The 27,903-nt window shown below is 37.2% G+C and overlaps 2 protein-coding genes across 2 annotated transcripts in view; one reads left to right on the top strand and one right to left on the bottom strand.

Moving 5' to 3' along the window:
• Window positions 1-76: 76 nt before the first annotated feature.
• On the top strand, window positions 77-3,371 carry LOC149503151 (uncharacterized). The gene is made up of 2 exons (XM_089740370.1): window positions 77-724; window positions 1,143-3,371. The coding sequence occupies exon 2, from the start codon at window positions 1,798-1,800 to the stop codon at window positions 2,101-2,103; it is 306 nt and encodes a 101-aa protein (XP_089596496.1). The 5' UTR covers window positions 77-724; window positions 1,143-1,797; the 3' UTR covers window positions 2,104-3,371.
• Window positions 2,296-27,903, bottom strand: part of LOC114251807 (ubiquitin-conjugating enzyme E2Q-like protein 1) — a 33,252-nt gene continuing 7,644 nt past the window's right edge. The window contains exons 2-6 of the mRNA XM_028186201.2: window positions 15,639-16,287; window positions 7,100-7,292; window positions 5,979-6,180; window positions 5,166-5,410; window positions 2,296-3,366 (exon numbers count right to left, since the gene is read on the bottom strand). Of these exons, the coding sequence (XP_028042002.1) occupies window positions 5,175-5,410; window positions 5,979-6,180; window positions 7,100-7,292; window positions 15,639-15,769 (762 nt within the window). The 5' untranslated portion in view covers window positions 15,770-16,287 and the 3' untranslated portion in view covers window positions 2,296-3,366; window positions 5,166-5,174. The remainder of the gene's footprint in view (window positions 3,367-5,165; window positions 5,411-5,978; window positions 6,181-7,099; window positions 7,293-15,638; window positions 16,288-27,903) is intronic.

The following is a 27,903-nucleotide window of genomic DNA, read 5'->3' as shown; positions in this document are numbered from 1 at the left end:
AAATTGCCATTTTATTGTAATAGGTACTTCTAATTGGCACAGAACCTTCATGGTTTGAGATTTTTGAGTGAAACTTTTTTTCAAGTCGTACCTATGAGGTTCTTCTTTTAAAAAATGTGCAACATTCGATTATCTGCTTTCAGTTCTATTTTTTATTCCGCTTAGACAAAAAAAGATGGATACTTCGAAAATTCAAGTGATTTTTGAATACGAGTTCCGACGCGGAACTAATGCTGCAGAAACAGCTTACAATGTCAATTGCGTTTGGAGGGGACTGCCATGAACGCACCGTGCGCTTTTAGTTTCAACGCTTTTGGGATGGAAATTTTATTTGAAGAACGAACCACGTGGAAGACCACCCACACATGTGAATAACAATGAATTGAAAGAGATAGTGGAAGCCGATCCGAGCCAAACTACCAAGGAATTTGCGGCAAGGTTTAACGTTACCTTACCAACAATATTGACTCATTTGCGTCAAATCAATAACAAAAAAAATATGAAAAAATGGGTACCTCATGATTTGACTGATCTGCAGAAAGAAACGCGTGTTGAAACTTGTGTTGCCTTGTAGAATCGATACTGAAATGAAGGAATATTGGATCGAATTGTGAAATGTGACAAAAAGTGGATTCTTTACGATAACCGTGAGCGAAAAATGCAATGGCTGACCCCAGGCCAAACGCCGTAACAGTGTCCTAAAGCAAAGCTTACCAATAAAAAGGTAAGGGTAACTGTTTGGTGGTCTTAGCACTATAGCTTTCTCCGATCTGGTCAAGCATTAACGGCTGATGTCTACTGTGCCGAACTCCGAACAATGATAGCAAAACTTACAGTGAAACAGCCCCAACTGATGAATCCATTATTGCTTCATGATAACCGTTTTAACTCTACGGGAACTGCAATTAGAAACCATTCGTCACCCTCCGTATTCGCTAGGCCCTAGGCCTTGCTCCAACGGACTACCATTTTTTTCGTGATTTGGACAATTTCCTACGTGATAAAAAGTTTTCTTCCCAGGATTCAGTACAAAATGCTTTCACACAGATTGTAGAATCTAGATCATCAGAGTTCTATCGCAAAGCCATAAACGACCTTCTTATTATATGGCAGTAATTTATAGATAATATTTTTTTTGTCAGTAGGAAATCGCCGGACTTCCGCCCTCCACTGGTGATGGTGGGCGGAGCATGTCGGAGTCGAACCGACTAAAACCTGTCGCTCAACAACCAGTATCCAAACCTCGCATGCGACAGAACTCATGAAAAGGCAAAGGGTGGAAAGTGAAGTGTTTAGTGCGGAGCACATCTCTCCCATCACCCTCCCCCTCGGGACGCCGGACCGGCGGTCGTCGGCGCCACGACCACAAGCCCTCTCGGTCGGCAGGCTATCCGAAGCTCGTCTAGATGGCGCCGGTTAGAGTGATTTATCCTACGGGATACCCCGCTGGGCCAGAACCAGCGTGGGTCGAGGATAGCCGGCCTTCCGTCACCCGGATGCTCTTGCGTAAAATGCGTGCAGAGCAGCTTGCACGTCGCCTTCTGGGGGGGCCCACGGCCGGGGACTGGCCGGCGCCCCGTATAGGGCCATTGATCGCACTACACTCGTATAGAGGCGGCGCGTCACCTGATCAGGCCCCTCGACGTTAGGCAGAAGCCGGCTTAAAGCGCCGGCCACCCCCAACAAACGAGGAACCAGGTTCTGAAAGTGAGCACGGAAGGCCAAACAACTGTCCAGAATGGGGCCGAGGTACTTCAACTGTACCCCAACCCTGATACGGACACCTCCAACCACGATATGGGAATCGACAGGTGGCACTCTCCAGGGCCTGTGGAACCACATGGCCTCGGATTTACTGAGCCCCACGTCGAGGCCCAATCTCCTGATTTTGCCGACGACATGCGCCACCCCAGCGGTAGCAAGACGGGCAGACTCAGTAAAACTCCCCCCCCGGGCCACGACCAACGTATCGTCTGCGTAACAGATTACGCTCAGGCCTGGGAGGAGGGCACCCCTCAGCACCCAGTCATACCCGATATTCCACAAAACGGGGCCGAGCACCGACCCCTGTGGAACACCGCGCACGACTGGGAATATATATAGAAAATAAATGGTATATATTTTAGACAGCTGGGATAGTGATCACCCTGTGAATTTTTCCTCAGGAACCATTGCTCTTCCCTTCACTTCCTTTTCTTCAATTCTGAGGGCCATTACTACCTTAAATAGGTTAATTCAACAACAATATGGCTGTTTTTGTTGAGGATAAATGACAAATTAAATAAAACAATTGCATTTTGAGCAGGTAATTTAATACAGCTATAAATGTGTATTGTACATTGATTTTTATTTTACCATATGTTAAACTGAAGAGGTTCACATAAAATGTCTTTGGTTTATAGGTATTGTATTATAAAATTACACATTTACGTGATTAAGATTAAACCAAGCCTGGCTTTAGATTAAAATTAAAAGTACGTAAGGTACTCTATAATTTGAGCTTCAAAAATACATTAAAAAATTTAAAATCCAAGTAGGTATATTATAATTTGACTTTGCTACAATACGACACCAAGCATCGATCACGATCGAAGACAACAAGCATACAAATTCTTTTAAATTGATACTTTATAAATACCATAACTTTGAAGTATCAGGTGAAATAATGTAAGATGATAATCTACTTTAGAATTAAATTCAATTTAATACTTTTTTTTTTTATTACAATTTTATAGAAAATTATTTTAAGTGACTTAAGGACGGAAACATTTTCTTTTTATTTTGTTTTCGACCAGTGATTGTTTGAATAAAAAATGATATAATCTAATTTAAATGCAACCTATTTTTTCTACACTTGGTTGGGGGTGGTACTTTTGGCACAAATCACGACACATACCTACAACTACTGTACACATAGAAAATGATTAAAAAATAATGTCGACAAAAAGCACTCAGCAATTAATGTTTTTAATTCATATTGGTTCATTTTAATGACTACTGACTGAGAATGTAACTTACATTAACTACACACATCAGCTTCTAGTCAAACATATGGACGACGCTTTTAAATTTCTACACATATCTACATTTCAAATATATTTCATTTTGTTTGCAATTCCTAGAAAGGTTCATTTACAACATAGATGAATTCTAGAATGCACAAAAATAAGTAGTAAACCTATTATTTTGTATCACAGAGCAATAATTACAAAGCTCGCATATCATAACCATCAATTAATGAATCAAAACGAAAATATAATGCTCTTACGATACCAGAGCGTTACTTAAATTTGCACTAATTAAGTTTAAAATTATCTTCGAAATAATTAAGGGAGATCTTTTTGCATTACGGTTGATTCTGTCCATCTGTAACGAAAAAAATTGAATTCTTAATAAGTAAATATGTACTAAAATTGAAGTTCGGCCAAAACTGTTACTTGGAAGATTTTCTTCCTTATCAGATGTCACGTGGTTAATGGAGTCCATTGACACAGCAGACATACATTAACGTTGAAGTCTCACAAGACTTTTTTTGTATGTTTACAACACAGATAACCACCCCACCAGGGTTGTCTGTGGTTTACAACGGCAGTCCCGCCTGAAGGGTAGCACAACGTATTATAACTTCACGGAATAAATATGTAGGATGAGAATAGCTCCTGTTCGTGCGCACAAAACGCTTTACCACGTAAAAACTGCATAAAATAAGATTTGGACTATCAGCTATTCGCTCAGCTGAAAATCTTCGAATTGCATTACTCACAGAATAATTTCCATAAAAAAAACACAAAACGTTCTTATTTTTTTAACACCTATATTACGATACGTACATGTGTATGTGCCCTTTATTCTAAAATTTCATTGGTTATTCAAGTTCCATCTAAACGGTGCCAGCAGTGTTCGAATAAAATTGTTGTGACATACTGACGTTTGGATCGAACAAATCTGTCAAGGTTTCTTAAAACACAATGGTTGAACGCATTGATACGATTTCGTCCTGCTCTTGATTATAGCATTCGAGAACTGAGCCAATTGCCCATCTAAATTGATTGATGGTGTTATGAAATATCCCGGACGGTTGTAGCTGAACGATTTCCTTTACTTTCATGAATTTAGGTCAATGTTACTGACCGGCGCGGCGTGCAGCGGGCACACGATCAATGCAGCTCCGTGAATAAATACAAAAACTTCACGCATACCTATCTACATACATGGATTCGTGATCGTTTAGGTTTAGTGCCGGGTAATAAATAATGAGTTAAGTATGTGCAATTTCCCGATGTAGATAAAAATATCGTGCTTTTGTTAAAATAACTTTAAATTGAGGTTCTAAAGACTTCCACGAAATAAAAGCAATGCATATTTGTTAGTTAAATTTGTACACGAACAAAGTTGCGTTGAGAAGCGATTTCATGGCCGTTGCGAATTTTTATAATTATAGCTAGCTATAAGAGGTCTGAGGATGTTATATGCGAATAGTACGAGTCCGGGCACTAATCATATCAAACTGCGACTCCAAATTAAATAATAATTAGTGCTAATATTTCACCATATAAATTGGATTATAATATGTACGTATGAATAGGAACAGCCACCAACTCGTGTGACGTCACAACCTGCTTAACCATCGATCAAGAAACGAATTAGGGACAGTTTAAAAAAATATAAATTGAATGATTGAATGACACGAGAAGCAAGTAACCTCTTATCTACTTAAATTTGCTGCTGACTTCGAAGAATGTTCGTCAGACAGGCGGTCGGCCGCTAAACTTATTTTGTACAGTACTGGTGGCAGGAGCTCTTGTGAGTCCGCACGGGTGGGTACCACCACCCGGCCTACGTCTGCCGTGAAGCAGTAATGCATTTCGGTTTGAAGGGTGGGGCAGCCGTGTAACTATACTGAGACCTTAGAACTCATATCTCAACGTGGATGGCGGCATTTACGTTGTAGATGTCTATGGGCTCTGGTAACTACTTAACACCAGATGGGCTATGAGCTCGTCCATCTATCTATGCAAAAAAAAAACCGTCCAACATCCTGCTTATTTCCGCCACGAAGTAGCTACGTGTTCCTTTTACAAAATTGGATGAGTTGTGATGTCTATGGCCGATAAAAAAGTAATTTTGTTTCGTTGTTTATGGACAAAAAGAAGAATGTTATATACCTGTACAGTTCAGCCATCAGACAACGCGGGCGTGACCCAGCCGTATTTGTCGTGAGTTTTTACGACGGAGCGGAACGCTTCTTCGGCGCGACGCCGCGAGAATTCGCAGGAGGGACGAGTCGGCGCCCGCGCCACCCGGCCCTGCCCCTTCACCACCGACGCCGCGAACTGCATCACCACCGCCTCCACGGTGTACGCGGACGCCCAGCCGCGAGGCGTCAGCAGCTCCATGCATATCGCACCACCTGACAATATATACACATATACTGGGTATTAGGAGACTGCTTCCGAAAGCGAAGACAAACGATAGTACTAATGACGCCTTCGATGATGGAACGCAAAAAAAAGAAGCATATTTTTAAAACGTTTTGTTAGCATTATTTACGCTCCATCATATTAGTACAGCTAAATGAAACGATAGCTTAATAAAAAATACATTACTTTACTAGAAAAAAACTAGCAATGAAACACAAAATCGAAAACAGCTGATGCTCGGATCAACGATCAATCAATGTATGTACCGGTTCCTCATTCTTACCAGTCTATAACGTGGGACGAACTAAGGGTTAATATAGTCTAGACCGGTTACAATAGACATATTAACGTGAATGCCGTCATCTAATTTGAAGTCTCAATCATCACCTAAAGATTAACGGCCATACCACTCTTTAAATTGAAACGCATGACTGTTCGCACCAAGAATGAATAGCTAGTTGATATTTAATTTTGTGAATATGTACACGCATTTTTTTTAAAATAATAATTTACGTAATTAATTAAAAAAAAATAGATACATATATTTTATTTTGTTACCTTCCATAACGAATCCTTTCTCTATTCTCGGTTCAATGACACGCATAAACGGCGGTGCAAATGGAAAATTCTCTGGGAACACTAAGTGTAAGAGGATGTTCGGAATGTGCAGTTCTCGTAGGTCGGTGGCAAGATCACTCTCTGGATCGATTTGATGCAGCCTCACGTGCCACTCGAAAAGATTGTCGTTGACAAGCTCCACCTGAGTGCAGGAAAAACAATAATTCCTTAGCTGTCAAAAGTTAAACAGTACTTATGAGACGAGCGTGAATATAGTTTTAAATATAAAATATATGTTTCCTTATCTAAATGATCAGAGCATAAGTTTGCCTTCGTAGAAATCTCGATTACTACAGACCTTTTGTCAGAAAAGGTCGAGAGAAAAATTTGCGCTTTAAAAAACTGTAAATAAACAAATAAGACAGATAACAGTCAATATGTGCAGCTTTTCGGACAGAACAGGACTAGGATGACTATAGACCGTGATAATGCTATACGTAAAAATCATGATTCTCATTCCTGAGAATATTAAGGAATAAAGGCGAAGAAATTATTCGCGCTCAAATACAATAGGGTAGTTATTAATGTCTCCACAAAACATTATTGCTTAATCGTTATAAATGACTAGTAATTTGTATTTAAATTTATTTATAGATTAAGATGAATTCAATAAACCTGAAATACTATTTAAGCGCCCTATAAAATACTTTACAAGGCTGGCAAGAAAACTGAAAAAGACATTTCAAACCGCGATAAGATAGCCTTAAAGTAAGCAATTGCAATACAATATTTAATTATTTTTCAAATTCAACTTAAAACTATGTTATGGTTTAAAATTGTATTTTTATTGTTATTATTTTATTATCGATGCTTCGAATATTCGAATCTTGCACAATATTTAAAAGTCATCGAATATCACCTTAGTTATCTGTGACCACGAAAACTGAAAAAAAAAACCTATTCTATGCGTAGAAAATTATACAATAATAGTAAAAAAAGAAGATATTATTACCAAATAAGTATAATTAAAAAAGGTTTTTTTTCAATAAGTAATCAAATAAAATTGGATACAAGGTACAACGGATCAAAATAGAAAAGAGGTTTAATAAAATCGAACCAACCGTAAACACAGGGTCGGGTCGGCTCTCCTGCAGTCGTTTGATTTCCTTCAGTTCCTTCATAAGACGCCTCGTACGCACTGCAGCTGCCCGATCACGTACTTCGGTGGCTCCCGGTACTTTCTTCTTTACAAGTGAGGATGCTCCCGGACTCGCCGGCAAGCTAGCGGTCGCCTCCGCTGGTCCTACGCCATCTCTGAAAATAGGGTAACGCAATTATGACACTACTGAAGGAAAATGAACAGATACTTTCTTCACTAAACACCTAGTGCTCAGTGCATATAAAATACAAATTAAATATTTAAATTTAGTTTGAATTGATAAAACGACTTCGTTGTAAAGTTAGATTGCGTTCTTATCTCACGGATCGTTTGGAACCTTTGGGTCTGCGGAGGGATTTCGGTTCCCTCTGTATTTTGTACCGTATTTTCCATGAGGAGTGCTCTGAGGAATTGTTTGCGATGATTCCATCATCTCGTTTTTACCATCGCACCGCCCTCCGCCGGAGTGAGTTCATCCATACTACCTGGAGCCACTGCGGTCATTCACAGTGCGTTTCCAGAGATCTTTTTTGCAAGGTACCAACCGGCTTTGGAATAAGCTCCCCTCCACGGTGTTTCCCGAGCGCTATTACATGTCCTTCTTCAAACGAGGCTTGTTAATACTCGTACTCTCCGTATTAAGGTAGGAAGCGGCCTGGCTCTGTCACTGGCATTGTTGAAAGTCCATGGGCGACGGTAACCACTCACCATCAGGTGGCCGTATGGTCGTCTGCATACAAGGGCAATAAAAAAAAATCTTCGAAGACAAATGATCCTACGGAATACTTGTGACCTCATCGTAAGTGTTCACAGAAACTAGGTTTGTTAAGTTAATTTATTTAATATGTCACTGAGTCAACATCATTATTATGAGTGTTCCACTTTCTAAATATGCATTTCTTAAACGAAACTCTAACGTATCAAATTACATTTGCTTATTAATTACGTGATAATATGCTAAACAACGAACTGAGATATAAAATTTCAATGTAAATAATGAGGTTTCGGAATTTTAAACACCTGTGACCGTCTGTTATTTTATTTACACATCTTCAATTTCGTATATTGTTAAACATTGCAAATTAATACATATTATTATTTGTAATAAAAATTCTAATAAGAGTCCTAAGATTTTTAAATTTGCGCAATTGATTGATCGATCATTTCTTTGATTTCTGTGTTGATAAAAATCCTTTATAAGTTCATAATTATATATATAATTAAGTATGAGGATATTTAAGAAATCTTTTTTTTTTTAAATTTAAATCGTCTTTGGGTGGAACCGTTTTAACCACTTTAGTTCGAATATACACAATTTGATGTTACCAAATTTTAATCAAGACGTAATCAAGAAGGCTTTATTCAGCTTAATAGGTATTTTTCACAAACAAAAAACAAGATTGTGGTTCACACTTGCGGTAGAAACATTGAGATGTGTTTTATGAAATTTGTTTGCAGGTTAAATCTTAAAGATGTTTTTTTTACATCTATTTAGTGTCATTTTTTCGTTTCATCGAGTTTCATTAGTATCATAATTAGGTTTCTTTATGTTATGATTGTGGTGGGTATTATGTACAACATGGGATAAAAAAATCATTTATAATAAAAACCAGTCTTCAGGCGACTACTGCAAACTAGCCGATTTCTCGACGGACGCTTGATTGTCCGCTTTTGTTATCATTATAGGCAAAGAAGAGGTATTGATAAATACTGACTTCGTCCCAGAGTCATATCCGGACGCCCGTAGTTCAGTATAGACGAGTTCCTAACCAATAGATCAAAGAGACTATCCAAATTGACTTGTAAAATAATCCGAGATCATACCTACTAGTAATGCAAATATAATAATTTCAATGCATGTTTCAATCTATCAATTCGAGACGCAATTCCGTTGAATATTCTCGGATCGCGAGTCTGCAGACGTGTGCGGAATTTTATCGGTCTGCAATTCCCACGACAAAGGCTGCTACTATGTTAAGTTCCCATACAAATATAATCATAATACGAGATTGTTATGACCGCATAACGTATAATCACAAAACAAAGGTTTGTCAATTGGATAAATTCGGATGTTATGTTTTTGTATTTGTGCGTTATGATTATATCACAGTCTCAGAATACGTAGATTTAGTGTTATAATTTTAATTAGTGTGGATGGAAGGTTTTTTTCCCCTACCTATTCTAGTAACCTCGAGGGGTTATTCTAGATTCGCTGAAATAGTAAGTGAGCTCACGGGGCTCAAACCTGACGACATTGCCAACACGAACCCTAGCAAGAGCTGTGCTTCGCAGAATCTACCACCGGATCAGAAACGCGACCCACTGAGAAGATCCGGCGAGAAACTCAGCGGACTGTGTCTGTGGGTTAATTTACTCGCCGAGCCCTTCAAGGCAAGCGACGGGTTCGACGAGAACGATGACCGGTGGTTGGGGTACCTAAAAGCACCGTTAGTGGATCGGGAGGATTCGAAATGACGTGTTTTGGGCGACGTCGAGTGCTTTCCATTCGGTCCGCAGGATCGGGAATGTGGATGGTAGTTCACTCGCGAACTGGTGTTATGGTTACTCGGGCTCATAAAGAGTGTGAATGTTTTCACTAACGTTCATATTATATCGAAGTCTAGTGCAGTAGCCAGGACGTGGAACCTACTTGTGTGAGCTATCAAGTTCGCTGTATCAACCGTAAAACTTTTTTTATGAAACAATTTCAGCGTTTTGTACATATTTATTGAGTTTAATTTTTTTAGAGAGCTTAAACAACATATAGTTTTTGCCTGTTATTGTTTTAGGTTTGGTATCTACCTTAATTAGTGGTCATACATTTTTAGATATCTTTATTAAATCCTAAAAATAACGGCTTATCAACGGGATCCTTAAAATTTTAGGATTTGTCAGGATTAACTTTACTCAGTTTCATATCAAAATATTTTGGCAAATTAAAACAAAAATTGAAATTAATTCGTAGCGTGAGTTTATAAATTGCTAACTGTTTAAAGCTCTCAAGATTAATTTAGGATATTTGTGTTAAAATGCCTGTGAGAACGACCCATTAAAACAAACACGAATGATTTATTTCTGAATTTAGGTCGTCCACGTTAATTTTGGAGCCGTTACAAGAATTTTCAGAGTTCATTTAAAAAAAAAAAGATAAATTTAAGGACAATACACTAATGAAAAACTCACACTGTAAAAAATCTCATGTAAGTACACTACGAGTGAAATATTAAAACTTATACTTGCTTTGTTTTTATTCAGCACCTATCAATTCAATATACGCTGATATCAAAATAATCTGCGTGGGTACATTTATGTAAAGTATACTGCCAATCAAAAGTTATTATTTATTAATTATTTTCGTAATCGCTTTAAATAATTTGAAAAGTGAGTGTCACAGAGCATTGACTCTGTATCAGGTATATAAATAAGTTACCCAAATTACCCAATTACGTAAACGCAGAACAAATAAGTCATCAAATTTAAGTAATTTCTGTGCTAAAAATAGCATGTTTTGATACATTTCGCTTCATCGTGTAGAAATACTTTAGATTTGATAAAGCAATCAGTGAAAAAAGCATTTAAATTGATTTAAATTGAAATAACAGAAGACATCAAGCGCTGACAATTATTGTTTTAATGTTAACTATTTTAAATATTAAAAAAATATATTGTAAACTTTGAATTATTTTTTATTCTTACGTAACAAAGCAGCGGGATGTTTCGTGAAAAACAATCAATCGAACAAAGAAACACAAAGAATTGTTCTATCACAAAGAAAGTAATGTGCAACAATTCCTTGTTGCACTTTATTACATATGACGATGAATACTAGATTCGTCACATGATTCAACGTCTCTTATCAGATGGCTCGCTCAACTATAAAAAATCTAATGTGTATTGTAAATATAAATTAAAAATCACAATGCGGTCCGTCGGCCCCGGAGCCGAAGCGGCAAGGACCGGATTGCATCACTTAATTACGATTATTTTAATAAGACGATCCTGAATTTATTGTGTAACTGTCTGTTACCCTTCATACCGTTACGCATGAGACAGAATTGCGGCAGTAATATCGTTACATATTCAATCAAAAGCTTGGGTTTTCTCCTATATTATAGTTTCTCAAATATACCTTGGATACAAGAAAACGTACAAGATGCAAATGCTTGAATACTTAACAAAGAAGTTAACTGCGACCGAGAATAATGTACGTCTATATCTTTTTTTATTTTTTATTGTTTATACGGGCGCACGAGCTCACGGCCCACCTGATGTTGAGTGGTTATCGGAGCCCATAGACATCTACAATGTAAATGTCGACACCCACCTTGAGACATGAGTTCTAAGGTCTCACTTTTAACAGTACAACAGCCACAGCTGTCTCGCCCTTCAAACCGAAACGTATTACTGCTTCACGGCAGAAATAGGCACGGCGGAATGACGGTGGTGGTACCTACCCGTGCGGACTCACAAGACGTCCTACCACCAGTAATAAGGTACAGTAGTAGTAGTAGTAGTAGTAGTAGCAGCAGCAACAGTAGTAGTAATATAAAAAATTTCCCAATACATTATTTTTATTTTCACAATAAAACATCGATTAGTGTAATTCAACATTTTTGTATTCAAATGTACATATTACACATATTCTATGTATATCTCTCGATCTGTATTGGTATACATTTAGCATATTTAATACGCACACACATAGGCTATATATGCACGTTATGCAACCAATCTAAGAGCATCGGCTAGCAGGCAAACAATGCCTTTGTTTACTGACTGCAGGTAGATATTGTGAAACGACGCAGCATCAGATTTCAATTTCGTACGAAATTAACGGCCATTGTCATCGATATATTACCACGGTGGTACGTGGTAATATATCGCACGGACAACAACAGTGGTAATCTATCGAACTGCAAATATACGGATATGTAGTTTCTTCTATAAACAAATAAATTAAAGTCGGTTTCCTGTTATATATGATTGAATAGAAACAAAATTGATTTGATTAATTTGTGATTATAGCTTAAAACTTTGAGAAGAGATTGAAAAGCGGGCCATAGCGTTTTATATATATGTAGGTATATACTTCTTTTTTATTGCTTAGGCGGGTGGACGAGCTCACAGCCCACCTGATGTTAAGTGATTACTGGAGCCTATAGACATCTACAACGTAAATGCGCCACCCACCTTGAGATATAAGTTCTATGGTCTCAAGTATAGATACAACGGCTGCCCCACCCTTCAAACCGAAACGCATTACTGCTTCACGGCAGAAGTCGTCGTGGCTTGAAGTTGTCGTGGCTTAAAGGATAAGATGTCTGGTGCATTCGTGTTGAGCGATGCATCGGTGTTCGAATCTCAGGCGGGTACCAATTTTTCTAATGAAATACGTACATTTTTCGTTTTATGTACTTATGGATCCAATTTCACAATTTATTTCATTATTTAATGCAGTTTTAACGAGTTTTCGTGCATTAAACTTTTTGGAATCTGTAGAAACACTGAACACAAACTTGTCTGAAAAACAGATTTATGGTCTAGACTTATTACTGCACACTCTTTTTGATGGTGTCTAAAATCTATGAAACCATATTAAGAATACACATCACTTTTAACGCGCTGTTATTGTTATTTCTCACTCATTATAGCTCACAGAATACTTAGGCTCATAGTCAATGCTGGTGCTCGCCTTGAAACATAAGATCGAAGTTTCAATTTTATTGCCAAAGGCTTATGAGTAAGGCCCTGTGAGGGCTAACTTTTTTCCTACCTATGTTGATAGCCTTGAGAGGCTATTTCAGCTTCACCCTAACATGTAGGTGAGCTCACGGGGCTCAAACCGGAAGTGTTGCTAACACTGGCCTTAGCAAGAGCAGTGCTTCGCAGAATATACCACCGGATCGGAAACGCGACCCACTGAGAAGATCTGACGAGAAACTGAGTGTGCTGTGTCTATGGGTTAGTTCGCTCGTCGAGTCCTTCGTCGCATGGGACGGGCTCGACGAGGACGGTGACCGGTGCTTGTGGTACTTAAAAGCACCGTTTATGGATCGGGAGGACCCATAATGACGTGAAATGGGCTAACAAGACGCCTTATCTACTACACAACATAAATACAGAAAAATACAGTCAGGATACTACTATAGAATGTTGTTGGAAATAGTACCATTTGTGCTTGACAGAAGCTTGATCCGATTGTTATGAAACTTGTACAGTTGTTTTTAGATTGAGACAAGGTTTCTACCATAATATCAACAAATACGATAGTGGGAGCCCGTGCAATTTCGATGAATAGGGGGTTTCATAAATAAACTAACGACAGTGTGATACAAAAAGGATAATTTCTATATAGTGCATGTTTAGTCTAAGAGCTCGTGGGCGGCTACCTGTATGTAGTTGACCAGATCTGAATTTTTGTACATTGAGACCCCCTATACCTACCATGCATGAGGTGGGGACTCACTAAGCTCAAAGTGGTGGACGCGTCGAGCGCTCAGATAAGACAGATATCGATTTTTGACGAATTTTAAATCCATTTGACCACGTCTGCCGTTTTGAAATTTGAAAATATATGATTATTATTATAGCATAACATCTACCCACAGCAATGACACTGAATGAAGACCACGACCGCTCTGACAAGAGTGATACGACAAAGAAAAAGATAAATATGTACATCTAGTTCTAAATGCATACACAACAGGTGTATATTAATTGTGTTTATCGAAAATAATTGCAACTTAAAAACTTTCCAAAATTCTTCATTTGGTATACGACATAATATTCATAAACGCTGTACGTGGCAATGACAAATCTATGAAAAAAAATCTGGAATACGACATTGAAAAGCGTTATAATTGTTTTATATTTGGACGCCCTTATATACGTACGAGTTTGCCTGACTATTTAGCAATGACCTTATCAAACTATGATTTGAAGCATGCGTGTTGATTGGCTACCTTGATCTTAATTTTTAATAATTCACGGAAACTCACAACAATAGTAGTTGGTTTCGTTAATTGGCTACAAAGAGGAAGGTTCTGAATACGATTGAATTTTATTTGTGAATTACCTTAGAACTTTTTTTCTAGATGAATCGTCAACAATTGAAGACATGAGTGGGGGGTGAAGGGGATATGATACAATTTGTTAATTTTGAGAAAACAGAGTAACAAACTTTTGTTACTTGTACCTACTTTTTTTCGTACCTATCTCCTTCATTACATGCAATTTCTAAAAATAGCCTTTAAACTCGGTGTTTTAAGGTCTAATATGTTTTATAGGCACATAACACTTTCATTCAATGCAAAAACAAAAAAAATCTTAAAAATGGTACTTAATCCCTTTTTCCACTCATATCTTCAATTGTAGACTACATTGATGATATTCTCATTTTATTTTGTTCAAATCGCGATTTCTTTTTTTGTAATTTTTATTATTATTATTATCGAATTACTACCGCTCTAAACACGTATGCAGTTTTCTGAACAGACTTCGGCTATTAGGTCAATAACAATTTGTTTATGTTATAGCTTACACCGGCAGTGTAGCATTTTTAAAGGGCAATTGGACAAAGCATAGGTTTTTGAAAATACATACTAACAAATTATGAATCTTTATTAAATGATGGTCTCATTATTATAATAAATTACATAGAATGTTATTAACATGTTAAGAATTGTGATGACAAAATTAAATGTAGCGACAAATGAAGTTATGAGTTATGAGTTGCATAACAAACAATGTGTATCAGTCTTAATTGGTGTTTATTCGTTAAACACAATGAGCCCAAGCTACAGCAGGTCTATGTCGTCAAACCGACGACCATTAAAGTATATTTACATACTTGTCTCGTTTCAATGTTTCCTGAATAGACTTATCATACGTCATTACGAATTCTTTGTATACTACTTTAATGACGTCAGATGTGAAATAATAAAAATACAGCTTTCGTACATGTGGAAGTTTGAATTATTATCATAAGTAACATAATTCATAAGTTAGGTGTTATATTATTTTTTTCATTTGAGGGTTGCACAAATATTAATTGAATTGGTCATACAAACTTGAAAGTTCGCGACTGAGTGCTAGCTATCTGAATGCTATCAAACATCACACGAATACTATTACGTCTTCGATTATTATATTGAAGGACTTGAGATAGAAAAACGTATTTCTAATTTAACACTTCTAAGGAAAGATATAACAACTCTATAAATAATTGAATACCTATGCAATTTCGAAAAGGGCACATGTCGCATATTTTGTCAAATACGTTTTTTCATATACATGTAGTTTTGAGGTTTACCTACACCCATTTTATAATAATTCCAGTAATTTTCAATTGGTAATTAACACTAAAATATATCTCAAAAGTTAATATTTTAAATTTTACACTGATTTAGAAAATAATCAGTTTTTTTTCATTTCCTGAAAGTTTTACATTTTCAGAAATGTGCCCTTTTCGAAATTGCATATTCAATTGAGTTATTCGTTACCTGTGTCGCCGAAGTAGGCCGCGCCTGGCTGGAGAGCCACTCGGACCGGCGCCTTCGTTATCCAGTTTATCCGGCGACCGAAACAATTTCCGGAATGCAGCTGCCACTTTTTCTTTTGATCGCGATGTCATTTTGATCCGGTTAAAAATCTTTTAGAACATCCGCTTCGATTTTCTAATTTAAATGAGGGTCACCGGTTCGGTCAATGACAAATCACACGCGCACACTTTGTTTATTTACCCACGGCAGCTTGACAGCGCAACGTGTCACAAATATTTTTATGTAACTATTAACTGCGGCCAGTGTGTTAGTTGTATGTAGATCGGTCGTGACGTCTCGCGCTGTTGCCTGTTTCAGCACAAGCGTATATCTGAGAGCTGCGAGCCACTCCGAAGTCCGTTGAGCAAAACTTGGCAAGACTGCGGAGGTCGGTTATCGCACCTCGACGTACGCTTGCTATACAGTGCGGTCGTAGTGAATCACATCCCACTGCGTCGGCGCATATAACGCAACTCCGCGAAAACAGGTGTCCTCCTCCACTAACCGCTTGATAGCAACTAGTGACGATATTGTGACACTAATTTTTTTCTATTATTATGAGCAATTAATATTTTTGTTTTGTCTCTTTAATTACCAACTCCACCGCCACCTGAAAAGAAGTGTGTTTATTTTGAAATACGAGTAAAAACTTTGACGAGTAGATGTAACTTACGGTGGCGAAATAAAATGTAATTTTATCAATAGAAATAAACAATTTATTGTTTACGTGTTGTGTAACAGAACGATAATAATGTACATTACAACTACAGATAGATAATTGAACCTTGAAATATTAACAAAGAGATGATTATTCCCTTTGAGGGTTTATGGATTAGTGATAAAAACCGGCATTGCGATGAGATAGTTCGGCCGTAAATTATAAATACTACTTTATTTATTATTTTAATTTATAGTGTTATGTATAAATACTCATAATATGCCGTGTTATTTTACTAACTACCTTCATTTTCTACCTAGATGTACATCTAGGGATACCTACCGCCGACACAAGGAAAAAAATGGGATAGAAAATTCTTAATAATCTGCCCTTTCTCGCACCGCATTTAAAGTAACCTAATTCAGAATCCAATACTGCGCGCGGTCAATAATCTTATGATACTGGAGGTGCCTGCCTTTATCTCTTTAGATTGCGGGTTCACCAAATATGAACTCTTTAAAACGATAACTACTAATGCTTTGTGGAATGCCTCGTTTAAACACACGCAGTACATTTTCTTTAAGATTCCTTTAAGATTTGTCCCGAAAAACCTCGAAGCATGGGATGACAATTTCTGGCGAGTCCTCAATTTTTTTTTATTGCTTAGATGGATGGACGAGCTCACAGCCCACCTGGTGTTAAGTGGTTACCGGAGCCCATAGATATCTACAACGTAAATGCGCCACCCACCTCGAGATATAAGTTGTAAGGTCTCAGTATAGTTACAACGGCTGCCCCACCCTTCAAACCGAAACGCATTACTGCTTCACGGCAGAAATAGGCAGGGCGGTGGTACCTACCCGCGCGGATTTATAACAGGTCCTACCACCAGTAATTACGCAAATTATAATTTTGCGGGTTTCACTTTTATTACACGATGTTATTTCTTCACCGTGGAAGTCAATCGTGAACATTTGTTGAGTACGTGTTTCATTAGAAAAATTGGTACCCGCCTGCGGGATTCGAACACCGGTGCATCGCTTCAACACGAATGCACCGGACGTCTTATCTTTTAGGCCACGACGACTTCAAATAAATAATAAATAAACTGGAAGAAGTTGTTTATATACAACCTCAGTTGTCTATACTCCATGATTATCTAAATGAGACATTATTACTGAGTATCTTTAAGTTTAGTTTTATTTCGGCGCGTTATGCATAATCCTGTATTGTGTCACTTCATTCTAAGATTTTAAACTGAACAATTATTTGGTAACGTTGTGATTCAAATTCGATGAAACGGAAATGGCGCTCGTAAGCGACATTAAAAAGAGACAAAAATTTACATAGAACTACCTAGACGAAGATAGCCTGTGCGAGAACGAGATAAAACACTTTATTTTAATCATTTTTTAATAAATTATAATGGCCATTACACTAGTCTTGTTTTATTATACATCAACTCAATATTTAATTACGGACAAACCCGGTTAATGAGTTGAATGGAATTGGTTATACAACCGTTTTGTTTGTTTGTCGCTGGGACCGCTATTTTCCCAGGACCTGAACCGTTCTTATTAATTGGATCTGTGCTAAACTGGTGGCTGTGGTCACTGGTCAGTGTAATTTACGGTGGTCCCGAGAAATTCAATTAAGCTCGTCTGAGTGAATTTCCTGGAATATTTTACTTCTATTTTTATCTACTTTTAACGCATTGTGTACCTTTTTTTTGGTTAAATGTAAAAACGCAATGTTTTCATAAAATAAGAGCTTCCCGTAGTAGTTTATTTAATATATTCTTCGGACTTGGCGAGTCGTAGACCTAATTAAAACTAAGTACTTTACGCTTTAATCTCTTTATGCTTTAGTTTGCCTCCCTCTATTTATGCTTTAGTTTTTTTTTTTTTCTTCATGTTATTTCTGACGTTTTCAATACTTTGTACGGTAAAAACTGAGACCTTAGAACTTATGTCTCGAGATGGATGGCGGCTTTTGCGCTGTAGATGTCTACGGTCTCCGGTAACCACTTAACACTACGCGGGCCGTGAGGTCGTCCAACGATCTAAGCAATAAAAAATCTTAATAATAATGACACTTTAATAAAAAGTAAAATTAAAAAAATATAAATTTATTATTTATCTTACACAGAACGAACTAATCGTTTTTTGACTTGGGTCTTACTTATAATTTTCTTTTCTTTAAATTATTCTTCTTTTAATTATAATTTTTATTTTATTTTACAGGCAGGCAAGCTTGCTTTCCAACTGAGATTAGCTGGTTTCTGGATCCCATGTAAAGCAATGTGTTTACCGTCACCCACCTCTAGAAATTAACGACTTATTAATGCAAATATTCATTTTGAAGATTTACGTCAAATACTTCAGAATTACAAGTATTATCGCAATTCAAATCAATAGTCATTTAAATTTAAATCAATATTTTGATTTGTTTTCAAAAATGAACTAGCAGTAACTTCGATTAATTATTGATCGAAGAGCAGTAATGTATAGTATTTGGGACTTTGTAATTAGGTATATTATTATGCCCTCTGGCTTAAAGGGTGGAAGATAATATTCGACATCAGTCGAGTTACTCAGCTAATACAAAATAAATTGTAATAAATTTGAATTAAAATACACTTTTTACAATAAAATCATTTTTTCTTACACTATTTTTAATTTAAATTTATTAAAATTATTTTCTGTTTTTTAGTTGGATTTTCTATAAAAGCATATTGTGTTAGTTTTTTAAACTATTATTTATTTTTAATTTTTTAGTTGAATTTAAATTTTTTCATATTTTTTTTTTTTTTTTTTATATTTTATTGTCTTCGGTCCTTAATAAGTATACTAAATTTCGAGTTAATCTGACGTTTTGAAGGGGGTCAAAACCATGTTCAAAGATTCTGTTACAAACATACATACTAACATACATATGTCTGAAGCTAATCATCATCATCATGGCCCACAATAAAATGAAGCTAATAAAAGCGTATTAAAATACAATAATAGGTCTTTACCTTAGTTTCCGTTTTGGAATTGGCGATTGGCAAATTGGCGACAAATAAATTCTATATTCGAATGAACTTTATTTCAAAATATAGAATTAAATTTTTAAATTAAGTTTTTGTTTATTAATTAGTATTTTGTTTTCACTATATCCGTATATTTTTCATCAATATATGGATACGATAAAAACACGAGTAATTAAGAAATAAAGAGTTCGGTCGTGGTAGTACAAATGGCTCATAAAATTAATGACATGTACGGAGTGAATGCTACAAACGAACGCAGAACTCGTTATTGGGTTGAACCCTTCCGATATGGAAGTTTTGGTCTAAAAAATTATAACCCCGTGGTCCCTCAAAAACTAAAGACAACACGAAGAATCAGCGATAGTGGTTGCTCACGATATTCAATCTCCCATCTGTCTGCTGCAATCTAAGCTAGCACTACTTTTCAACGATTAGCATCAAAACAATATTTATCAATTTGCGTTAAATTGCCAAGGTAAAAAGCCTGATAAGAGGGTGCCGCACTAACCAACCGAACGATCGCTAATGCGACGAACGCGTATGCTTTCCGTTCCTTAACAGACACAGAAACGCAGGGAATTTGAATTCTACCACTGAGCTAGCAGTAACTTTCAACGATTAGCATCAAAACAATATTTGTCAATTTGAGTTAAATTGTTAAGGTAAAAAACCTGATAATAGGGTGCCGCACTAACCAACCGAACGATCCCCAACGCGACGAACGTGTATGCTTTCCGTTGCTTAATAGACACAGAAACAGAGGGATTTTGAATCGCATTATCACTTGAGATGAATAATAATTGGATGGCGGTCTGATGACCACCTACAATTATCAAGAGGAAGAGTTAGTAGAAGTACGTTAGACCCCGGTTCAGCACCTAGGCAGGGCCTCAAACGATAACTTAGCCCTGAAAATCATGGTTACTAGTTACTGTGGTCTAGTGACGGTATAATTCATTACAGTTTCTAACTAAATGGCACCAGCATTACTGCTGACACGGAAACTGGGCCCAATGAAGGAGAAGCTCGCGAATCTCAGGCCAGCCTCTCTTAATCATTCGTCCGTGTTGTTTTTAACGACAACGCTCGACGTCATATGGCACAACAGACAGTTTCTAAGGCGTTAGAGCTATGGTTGAAAATTTGGGGTCATCCACTGTACTACTTTAACGGTAGGCAACGGCTTCGCAGCCCCTGATATTGCTGACGTCCATGAACGACGGTAACCACACACAATCAGGTCGGCCGTTTGCTAGTCTACAAGGACAATTAAAAAAATACCTCACCAGACCTTGCGCCGATAGATATCTACTTTTACCACAGTTTGAATGTCTTCTTGGCCGGGAAAAAATAAATACCCGAGAGGCATTTTTACTGGTGGTAGGACCTCTTGAGAGTCCGCACGGGTAGGAACCAACCACCACCTTGTCTATTTCTGCCGCGAAGCAGCAATGCGTTTCGGTTTGAAGGGTGGAGCAGCCGTTGTAACTATACTTGAGACCTTAGAACTTATATCTCAAGGTGTGTGGCTCATTTACGTTATAGATGTCTATGGGCTCCAGTAATCACTTAACACCAGGCGGGCTGTGAGCTCGTCCACGCATCTAAGCAATAAAAAAAAGGCAGTACAAAATGCCTTTGAAGAATTTGTTGAGTTCCGCACCCTTGACTTCCTCAAGAAGGCCCTTGAAAAATTACAGTTGCGTTAACAGAAATGTCTTGATACTACGGATGCATATTTTGATTTAGAGAAATAATTTATTAAATAAAATATATCCTTAAAAATCATGGTATTTCTGTATATACTACACGGAAATTTCATAGGCAAAGACCTAATATAAAACTAGTTTTATAAGTGTTGTTCATAGTTCTCTTTCTTTGTCCTTGCCCCTGTCCTTGGATTCGCATGCGTTCAATACGTAATAATATAGTAGGCAGTGATATTACTGGCAACCTTCCAAACGTATACCTGTTTCAGAAAGCTAAGAGGGTAGCGAGCCTAAGTTTCTAGTGTGCCAGAAAGCTTTCAGCAACTTTCGATCGATGTATTTAATTACGATAGTAATTTTGTTGTTTGTGAAATGTTTACTTAATGTTTTAGATATGTACATATATAACGATAGAGACTGCAATTGCCAATTGGAATTACTTTTAAGGTTAATTGGACAATTAACTTTTTATGTATTGCTGAGACGGATGAACGAGCTCACGGCCAAACTGACGTTACGTGGTTACCGGAGCCCACAGACATAAACAACGTAAATGCCGCCACCACTGAAACGTATTACTGCTTCACGGCAGAAATAGGCAGGGTGGTGGTACCCTCCCGTGCGGACTCACAAGACGTCCTACCACCAATAATTACGCAAGTTATATTATTTGCGGGTTTGATTATTTCCATTGTACTGTAAAAGCTGAGACTTAGAACTCATGTCTCAAGGTGGTTGGCGGCATTTACGTTTTTAATGGGCTCCGGTGAACATTTAGCACCAGTTGAGCCGTGAGTTCCTTCACACATAATAGCATTTTTTTTTCAACTATAACGAATCAATGCAAAACCTCGTTTCCGATCGATATTCTTTACTGTAATCAATCATTAAGAAACTCCTGGATCCACAACATTCGTTAACCACCATTTTACAGTTAACAGCAAATGGACTGTGAAATAATATTCATCCACTAGCGCCAAAATAAAAATCCATAATGCCCATAAAACTTACTACTATACCTACACATATTATACAGCCAAACGAAATAAATATTTAGATAAGTACTATGCTCTAGATCGAAATAGACAGAAAAGTCACATCACTATTATGTAAATAAAATTTAACAACATTTGCCGAAAACCCAGATTCGTATAAAGGGATGAGTGTGAAGGTCCGAGGGAGGTTCTCGGCTGCATGACGTAACAGGGAGGGAGTCTTGCCTCGTATAACGACATCAGATGAATTTAGATGGCATATTTTGAGGATAACGAACACTAATGATGCGATTTACGCAGATTGCCGGGTAGGATATCATCACTTCTCATTTACAATATTTATGTTGTCAGTGTCGGGGCTGAGTATTAAATGTTTGTGTGTACGGAAAATTACTCTTTATACATTTTCTAAAAGCACACAGCGTCACTATAAAGACAGTAATATAAATTTAATTTGCATTTCCTTACCATTCATACCTGTTTATAGCAACACAGAGCGCGGTTCTCTGTGCCTACGTTTCTGAAAAGGTTGACTCCTTTCAAAAGATATCAATACCGGGTACAATAGCTTACAACACCAAATTGAAGACCAAGTTCCTCTCAGAATATAACTCTTAAGAATAAGAACCATGATTTGAAAAAAATTGTTCAAAAAAGACAATGCTGCTTAGGAGAGATTCAAATATTTTTTTCGGGACAGCTGAACTGCGGGTTTGTCTTTGTAGGGATAGAAGATGACAGGCGTCAGACGATCTCAGGTGGGGGAACCAAAGTCTAGAAGAACTAATAATCGTACACTGTCGCGCGTGCATTCTTTGACAATAGCTGACCGGCAACAAGTGTATTCAGCTGGTTTATTTGTGTTTTTATACTGAGCTAAATGTACAAATAAAAGTGAATAGCCAGTCGTCTTACAGGTTTACAAGCTTATTCACCTCGGCCGTGCCCTGAGTCAAACGTGACCGTTACATTCCTGCCAATAACATTGGGGTCAATATGCCCACTGATTTATGAGATTACGTGAATTCCATGTACACAAAGAAAGGTCAATGCGTATTCTGGTAATAACAATGTTAACTGAGACTAGTGGCTCCTCAGTAGTCGAAATTCGAGTATAATTAATTGAAACTATAAGTTTGTACACTATTAGGACTAATTAATCTACTCTCAATTTGACCACAGACTATAAGCAATAAGATTAGTTTGACAATAAACAAATAGTATGCATGCGTGTATGTGTCAAATACATGGTAGTGTGTGTAATGTTTTTTTATTGATTTTAATGTATTTTTTATGCATAAATTAAAAAAATATTAACATTCTGCACTTTTTTTTCTATATTCTCTATAAGTGTGGGAAATTTCATACTCTTCCGTCCGCGCAATTTTCGTAAAAAGTGGTACAAAGTTTTTGCTTCATGTATTAATATATAGATTAAATTTAGTATCGAAAGTGACACGAAGCCTCTGGAATAATCAGCTCTGTTATTTCTTAAGCGTTACTACGCGTCATTATCAACACTAGCAGCCGTTGTTCTATTGCCATTCCCGGTCTTTATTGGGGGCGGTGGCAGATTTTCATAAACGATTATCTACCTGCTGAAGCAATAATACACTAACAATAAGATAAAGTGAGATACATACACAATAACAATAAGATAAGGTGTATAGTGAAAATGAGGAAAATTATTCAATTTGTTTATAATATCCAAGTATCTAATGATAACGACTGACAAACATCATTTAATTGGTAACAGTTCGAGGTAGGCAAGTCAGTTTCCCGCTAAAGAAATAAAGATATTCACGTAAATGTTTCTTGTTATTCCGAAACAGGATTTAATGTCACTAATGATGACGTAGAACATCGACTTAATCTTGTGTGATTTATAAATGCTCTATAAAATAATTCTTAACATTTTAATTTCATCTTATAATTGTTTCTAAAGTATTATAGATGCGAATATTTGTAGCATTAGTTGTTTTTAAATAATTTATTTAAATAAAAAGTTTAGAGTTTGATATTCTATGAAGAATGTAAACGAAATTAAACACAAATTCATATTTAAAAGTAGCCATTTTTCCAAAAAGGCGACTTAACCTTTTGCGTCTGACGTCAAGTATTATCCATTGTTTTCAATATATATCTTAATATTGTAGCTGACAGTGTTGTTTTCTGACTTTTTTTGTGACGTAATTTTTTTTTTTTTTTAGTGCATAGATGTGTTGACGGTCTCACAGCCCACCTGGTGTTAAGAGGTTACCGGAGCCCATAGACATCTACAACGTAAATACCGCCACCCACCTTGAGATATGAGTTCTAAGGTCTTAGTATAGTTACAACGGCTGCCCCACCCTTCAAACCGAAACGCATTATTGCTTCACGGCAGATATAGGCAGGGTGGTAGTACCGAACCGTGCGGGTATTGCTCGGTAGATCGACGGTCCGCATATTGTTGTTAGGAACTTGTATATTATTATGCCTATGCAAATTTATCTTAAAAATATCTTTAGCGAGATTCAGGCCTCTGTCAAATATCTTATGTTGTATGATGGCTACCCGCCACAACATCACAACGAGAATGACGTCACCTACCTTATATTGGCCATATCTAAGAGTTTCTTGATTAGTCATCGGTTCTTAATACATTCACTGAGTTCTCTTACGTGACATATCGGTTTTGATTATAATAAGGTTCACGGATCTAAATCTTTACTATTAAGACTAGCGATCCAGTGGAATCTCGTTGCAGCCTTATATTGGCCTATGAGTGTACAACGCTGTAATGACTAATCAAATTGTATAGATACCTAATACGAATTATTTACTTTTAGTGTAATAAAGTCAGCTAGTTCAATCAGAACACATTATTTAGAATGTTTTAAAATTCCAGTAAATCATTACTCAATCATTTATTCGGAACTTTTACTTCCAAAATATTATCATTGCAAAAACGTGTATAACAGGAAGACTATTTAGATTCAATTTCTATCGCAAGTCACACTAAGATATACAAATGCAATGCCAAACTTTTTTTATTTTATTGCATAGATGGGTGGACGAGCTAACAGCCCACCTGGTGTTAAGTGGTTACTGGAGCCCATAGACATCTACAACTTAAATGCGCCACCCACCTTGAGATATAGGTTCTAAGATCTCAGTATAGTTACAACGGCTGCCCTACCCTTCAACCCGAAACGCATTACTGATTCACGGCAGAAATAGGCAGGGCGGTGGTACCTACCCGCGCGGACTCAGTAGAGGCCCTACCACCAGTAAACTAAAAATTAAGCGTAAGGAATGCAAGAAATGGGCAACAAAGCATCAAAATTTTGTCGAGCGAAGTAAGCTCTCAGTGCTCCGAGGACAAAGAGACAGCGCGTCTTGAATCTAAATGGAAAATTCATTTCGTTTAAAGGCACCGAGGGAATTGTGCGGGATGAAACAAAAAGCTTTATAAAGCTCTTTGTTGTGAGATAGCGCGTAAAGCTCTCAGGAACAAAACATCACTTGAACCGCTAAGTTGATTGTGTTTCATACTTTGAAATTTGCGTTATGATATCTGAGCGATCCCGAAAAGAGTATTGTGTTATAATGTGATTGATGCATTTAAGGTAGTGTATGAAAGTATTCATGTTCACTGTTAATAAAATATTCACTGTAAGATTAACTAAGCTAGTCAATACAAAAAACGCAATCTTCATTTTGAAGTGGTTCATTACTGGTGGTAGGACTTCTTGTGAGTCCGCACGGGTAGGTACCACCACCCTGCCTATTTCAGCCGTGAAGCAGTAATGCGTTTCGGTTTGAAGGGTGGGGCAGCCGTTGTAACTATACTTGAGACCTTAGAACTTATATCTCGAGGTTGGTGGCGCATTTACGTTGTAGATGTCTATGGGCTCCAGTAACCACTTAACACCAGGTGGGCTGTGAGCTCGTCCCATCTAAGCAATAAAAAATAAATAAATAAAAAAGTCGTCGTAGCCTACAGGATAATACGCCCGGTGCATTCGTATCGAGCGATAAAACTATTAGTCTAGTCGACAAGTTAAAAATGGTGTTAATTCGACATAATACTGCTAAGATTATTTGGTTTAGCTCATTCGATTCGGAATAATTTCTAGACCATTGTGCTAAAAAATTGAATTAGCACATAAAAAATTCCAAAAGTTATTAACAATTAAACACCTTCAAAAAATAGCGTTTCGTTTATTGCTTATTGTCCGTAAACTATAAATATTTTCGAAATTTGAAAGCTACACCACATAATTTTAGCAGTAGTATGTCGAATTAACACCATTTTTAACTTGTCGACTAGACTATATGCCGGTGTTCGAATCTCGCAGCCAGCTCATTAGCCATACTAATTATTATAATATAAAGTAATACGTACTCAGCAAATGTTCACGAATGACTATTACGATGAAGGAACAATGTCGTATAACAAGAATGAAACCCGTAAATATTATATTTTGCCCAATGATTTGTGGTACCTCCGCCCTGCCTATTTCTACCGGGAATCAGTAATGCATTCGGTTTGAAGGGTAAAGCTGTGTTTTTACTATAAAACTAATACTTAGAACTCGTGTTTCTAGGTACGTGGCGTTTACATTGTTGTTGTGTATGGGAGAAGATGTCCACTTAACATTATTACATCATTCCGTTCTATAAGATTTGGCTTTGTGAGTTGATGCGTACTCCTAGTGAAAGAGGATTTCACAAGGAAGCTGCTATCGAATTTTTTCAAAAAAGTTGGGAAACAAATATTAGGATACATTAAACATTTCTTATTTCAGCACAACGTGGCGTATAGTCAGTCAGCCAAAGAATGATGCGAATTAAGGTTACAACAAAAAGCAGCGAATTTTTCTCACGCAATATGGTGCAGGTAATTCATTCTAAAATTGGCGCCAAATAAAAAAAAAAGCTTATGACATTTTTTTTTTCCTACCTAAGCTGGTAGCCTTGAGAGGCAATTCCAGCGTAACCTTAACTAGTAGGTGAGCTCACGGGGCTCAAACCTGACGACGTTGCTAACACGAACCCTAGCAAGAGCCGTGCTTCGCAGAATCTACCACCGGATCGGAAACGCGACCCACTGAGAAAATCCGGCGAGAAACTCAGTGGGCTGTGTCTGAGGGTTAATTTACTCGTCGAGCCCTTCGTCGCAAGCGACGGGTTCGACGAGAACGGTGACCGGTGCTTGAGGTACCTAAAAGCACCGTTAGTGGATCGGGAGGAACCGAGATGACGTGTTTGGGGCGACGTCGACTGCTTTCCATTCTTTCCGCAGGATCGGGAATGTGCTTTTGACAGTGACGTCCTGGCTGCGGGATTCGAACACCGGCACAGTCGCATCACTCGATTCGAATGCACCGGGTGTCTTATCCTTTAGGCCACGACGACTACAAAATGAAGATCTGTTTTATTTATTTATTTGCTAGCTTACTTCTTTGAACTATAAGAGTACTATGTTCAAATGTTAAATTTTTTTTTACGCATTGGTTCTGTATTGGCTAAACAAAAAATCAATCATATCCACGTATTTATCACTCTATGATTTTGTAAAGTGGTTTATATTTGGTGTCAATAATGAAAATTATCTGTAATAATACTTTATTACAGAATCTCTCAGGTCAAGTTACAGTCGTTAAAGTAGGTCAACATTTAATGTCGGAAACAGCAATTAAACCATCGGCTATCTCGTATAGTAGAGAAATAACTAACAAACATTTAAATTCTATACGAATTTTGTTCTCCGTGAAAAAATAAACCCATTTCATTTATTTATTCATTTATTCCGGCATAAACGACACGTGTAAAACGCATACCG

This window comes from Bombyx mandarina, chromosome 04 (genome assembly GCF_030267445.1).
Source record: "Bombyx mandarina strain Sakado chromosome 04, ASM3026744v2".
In the NCBI taxonomy this organism is placed as follows: Eukaryota; Metazoa; Arthropoda; class Insecta; order Lepidoptera; family Bombycidae; genus Bombyx; species Bombyx mandarina.
This window is presented reverse-complemented; position numbering and strand designations above follow the sequence as displayed.

Coding starts and splice junctions, on each gene's coding strand:
- LOC149503151 (XM_089740370.1), top strand. CDS start 1,798: ATGGGAATCGACAGGTGGCACTCTCCAGGGCCTGTGGAACCACATGGC.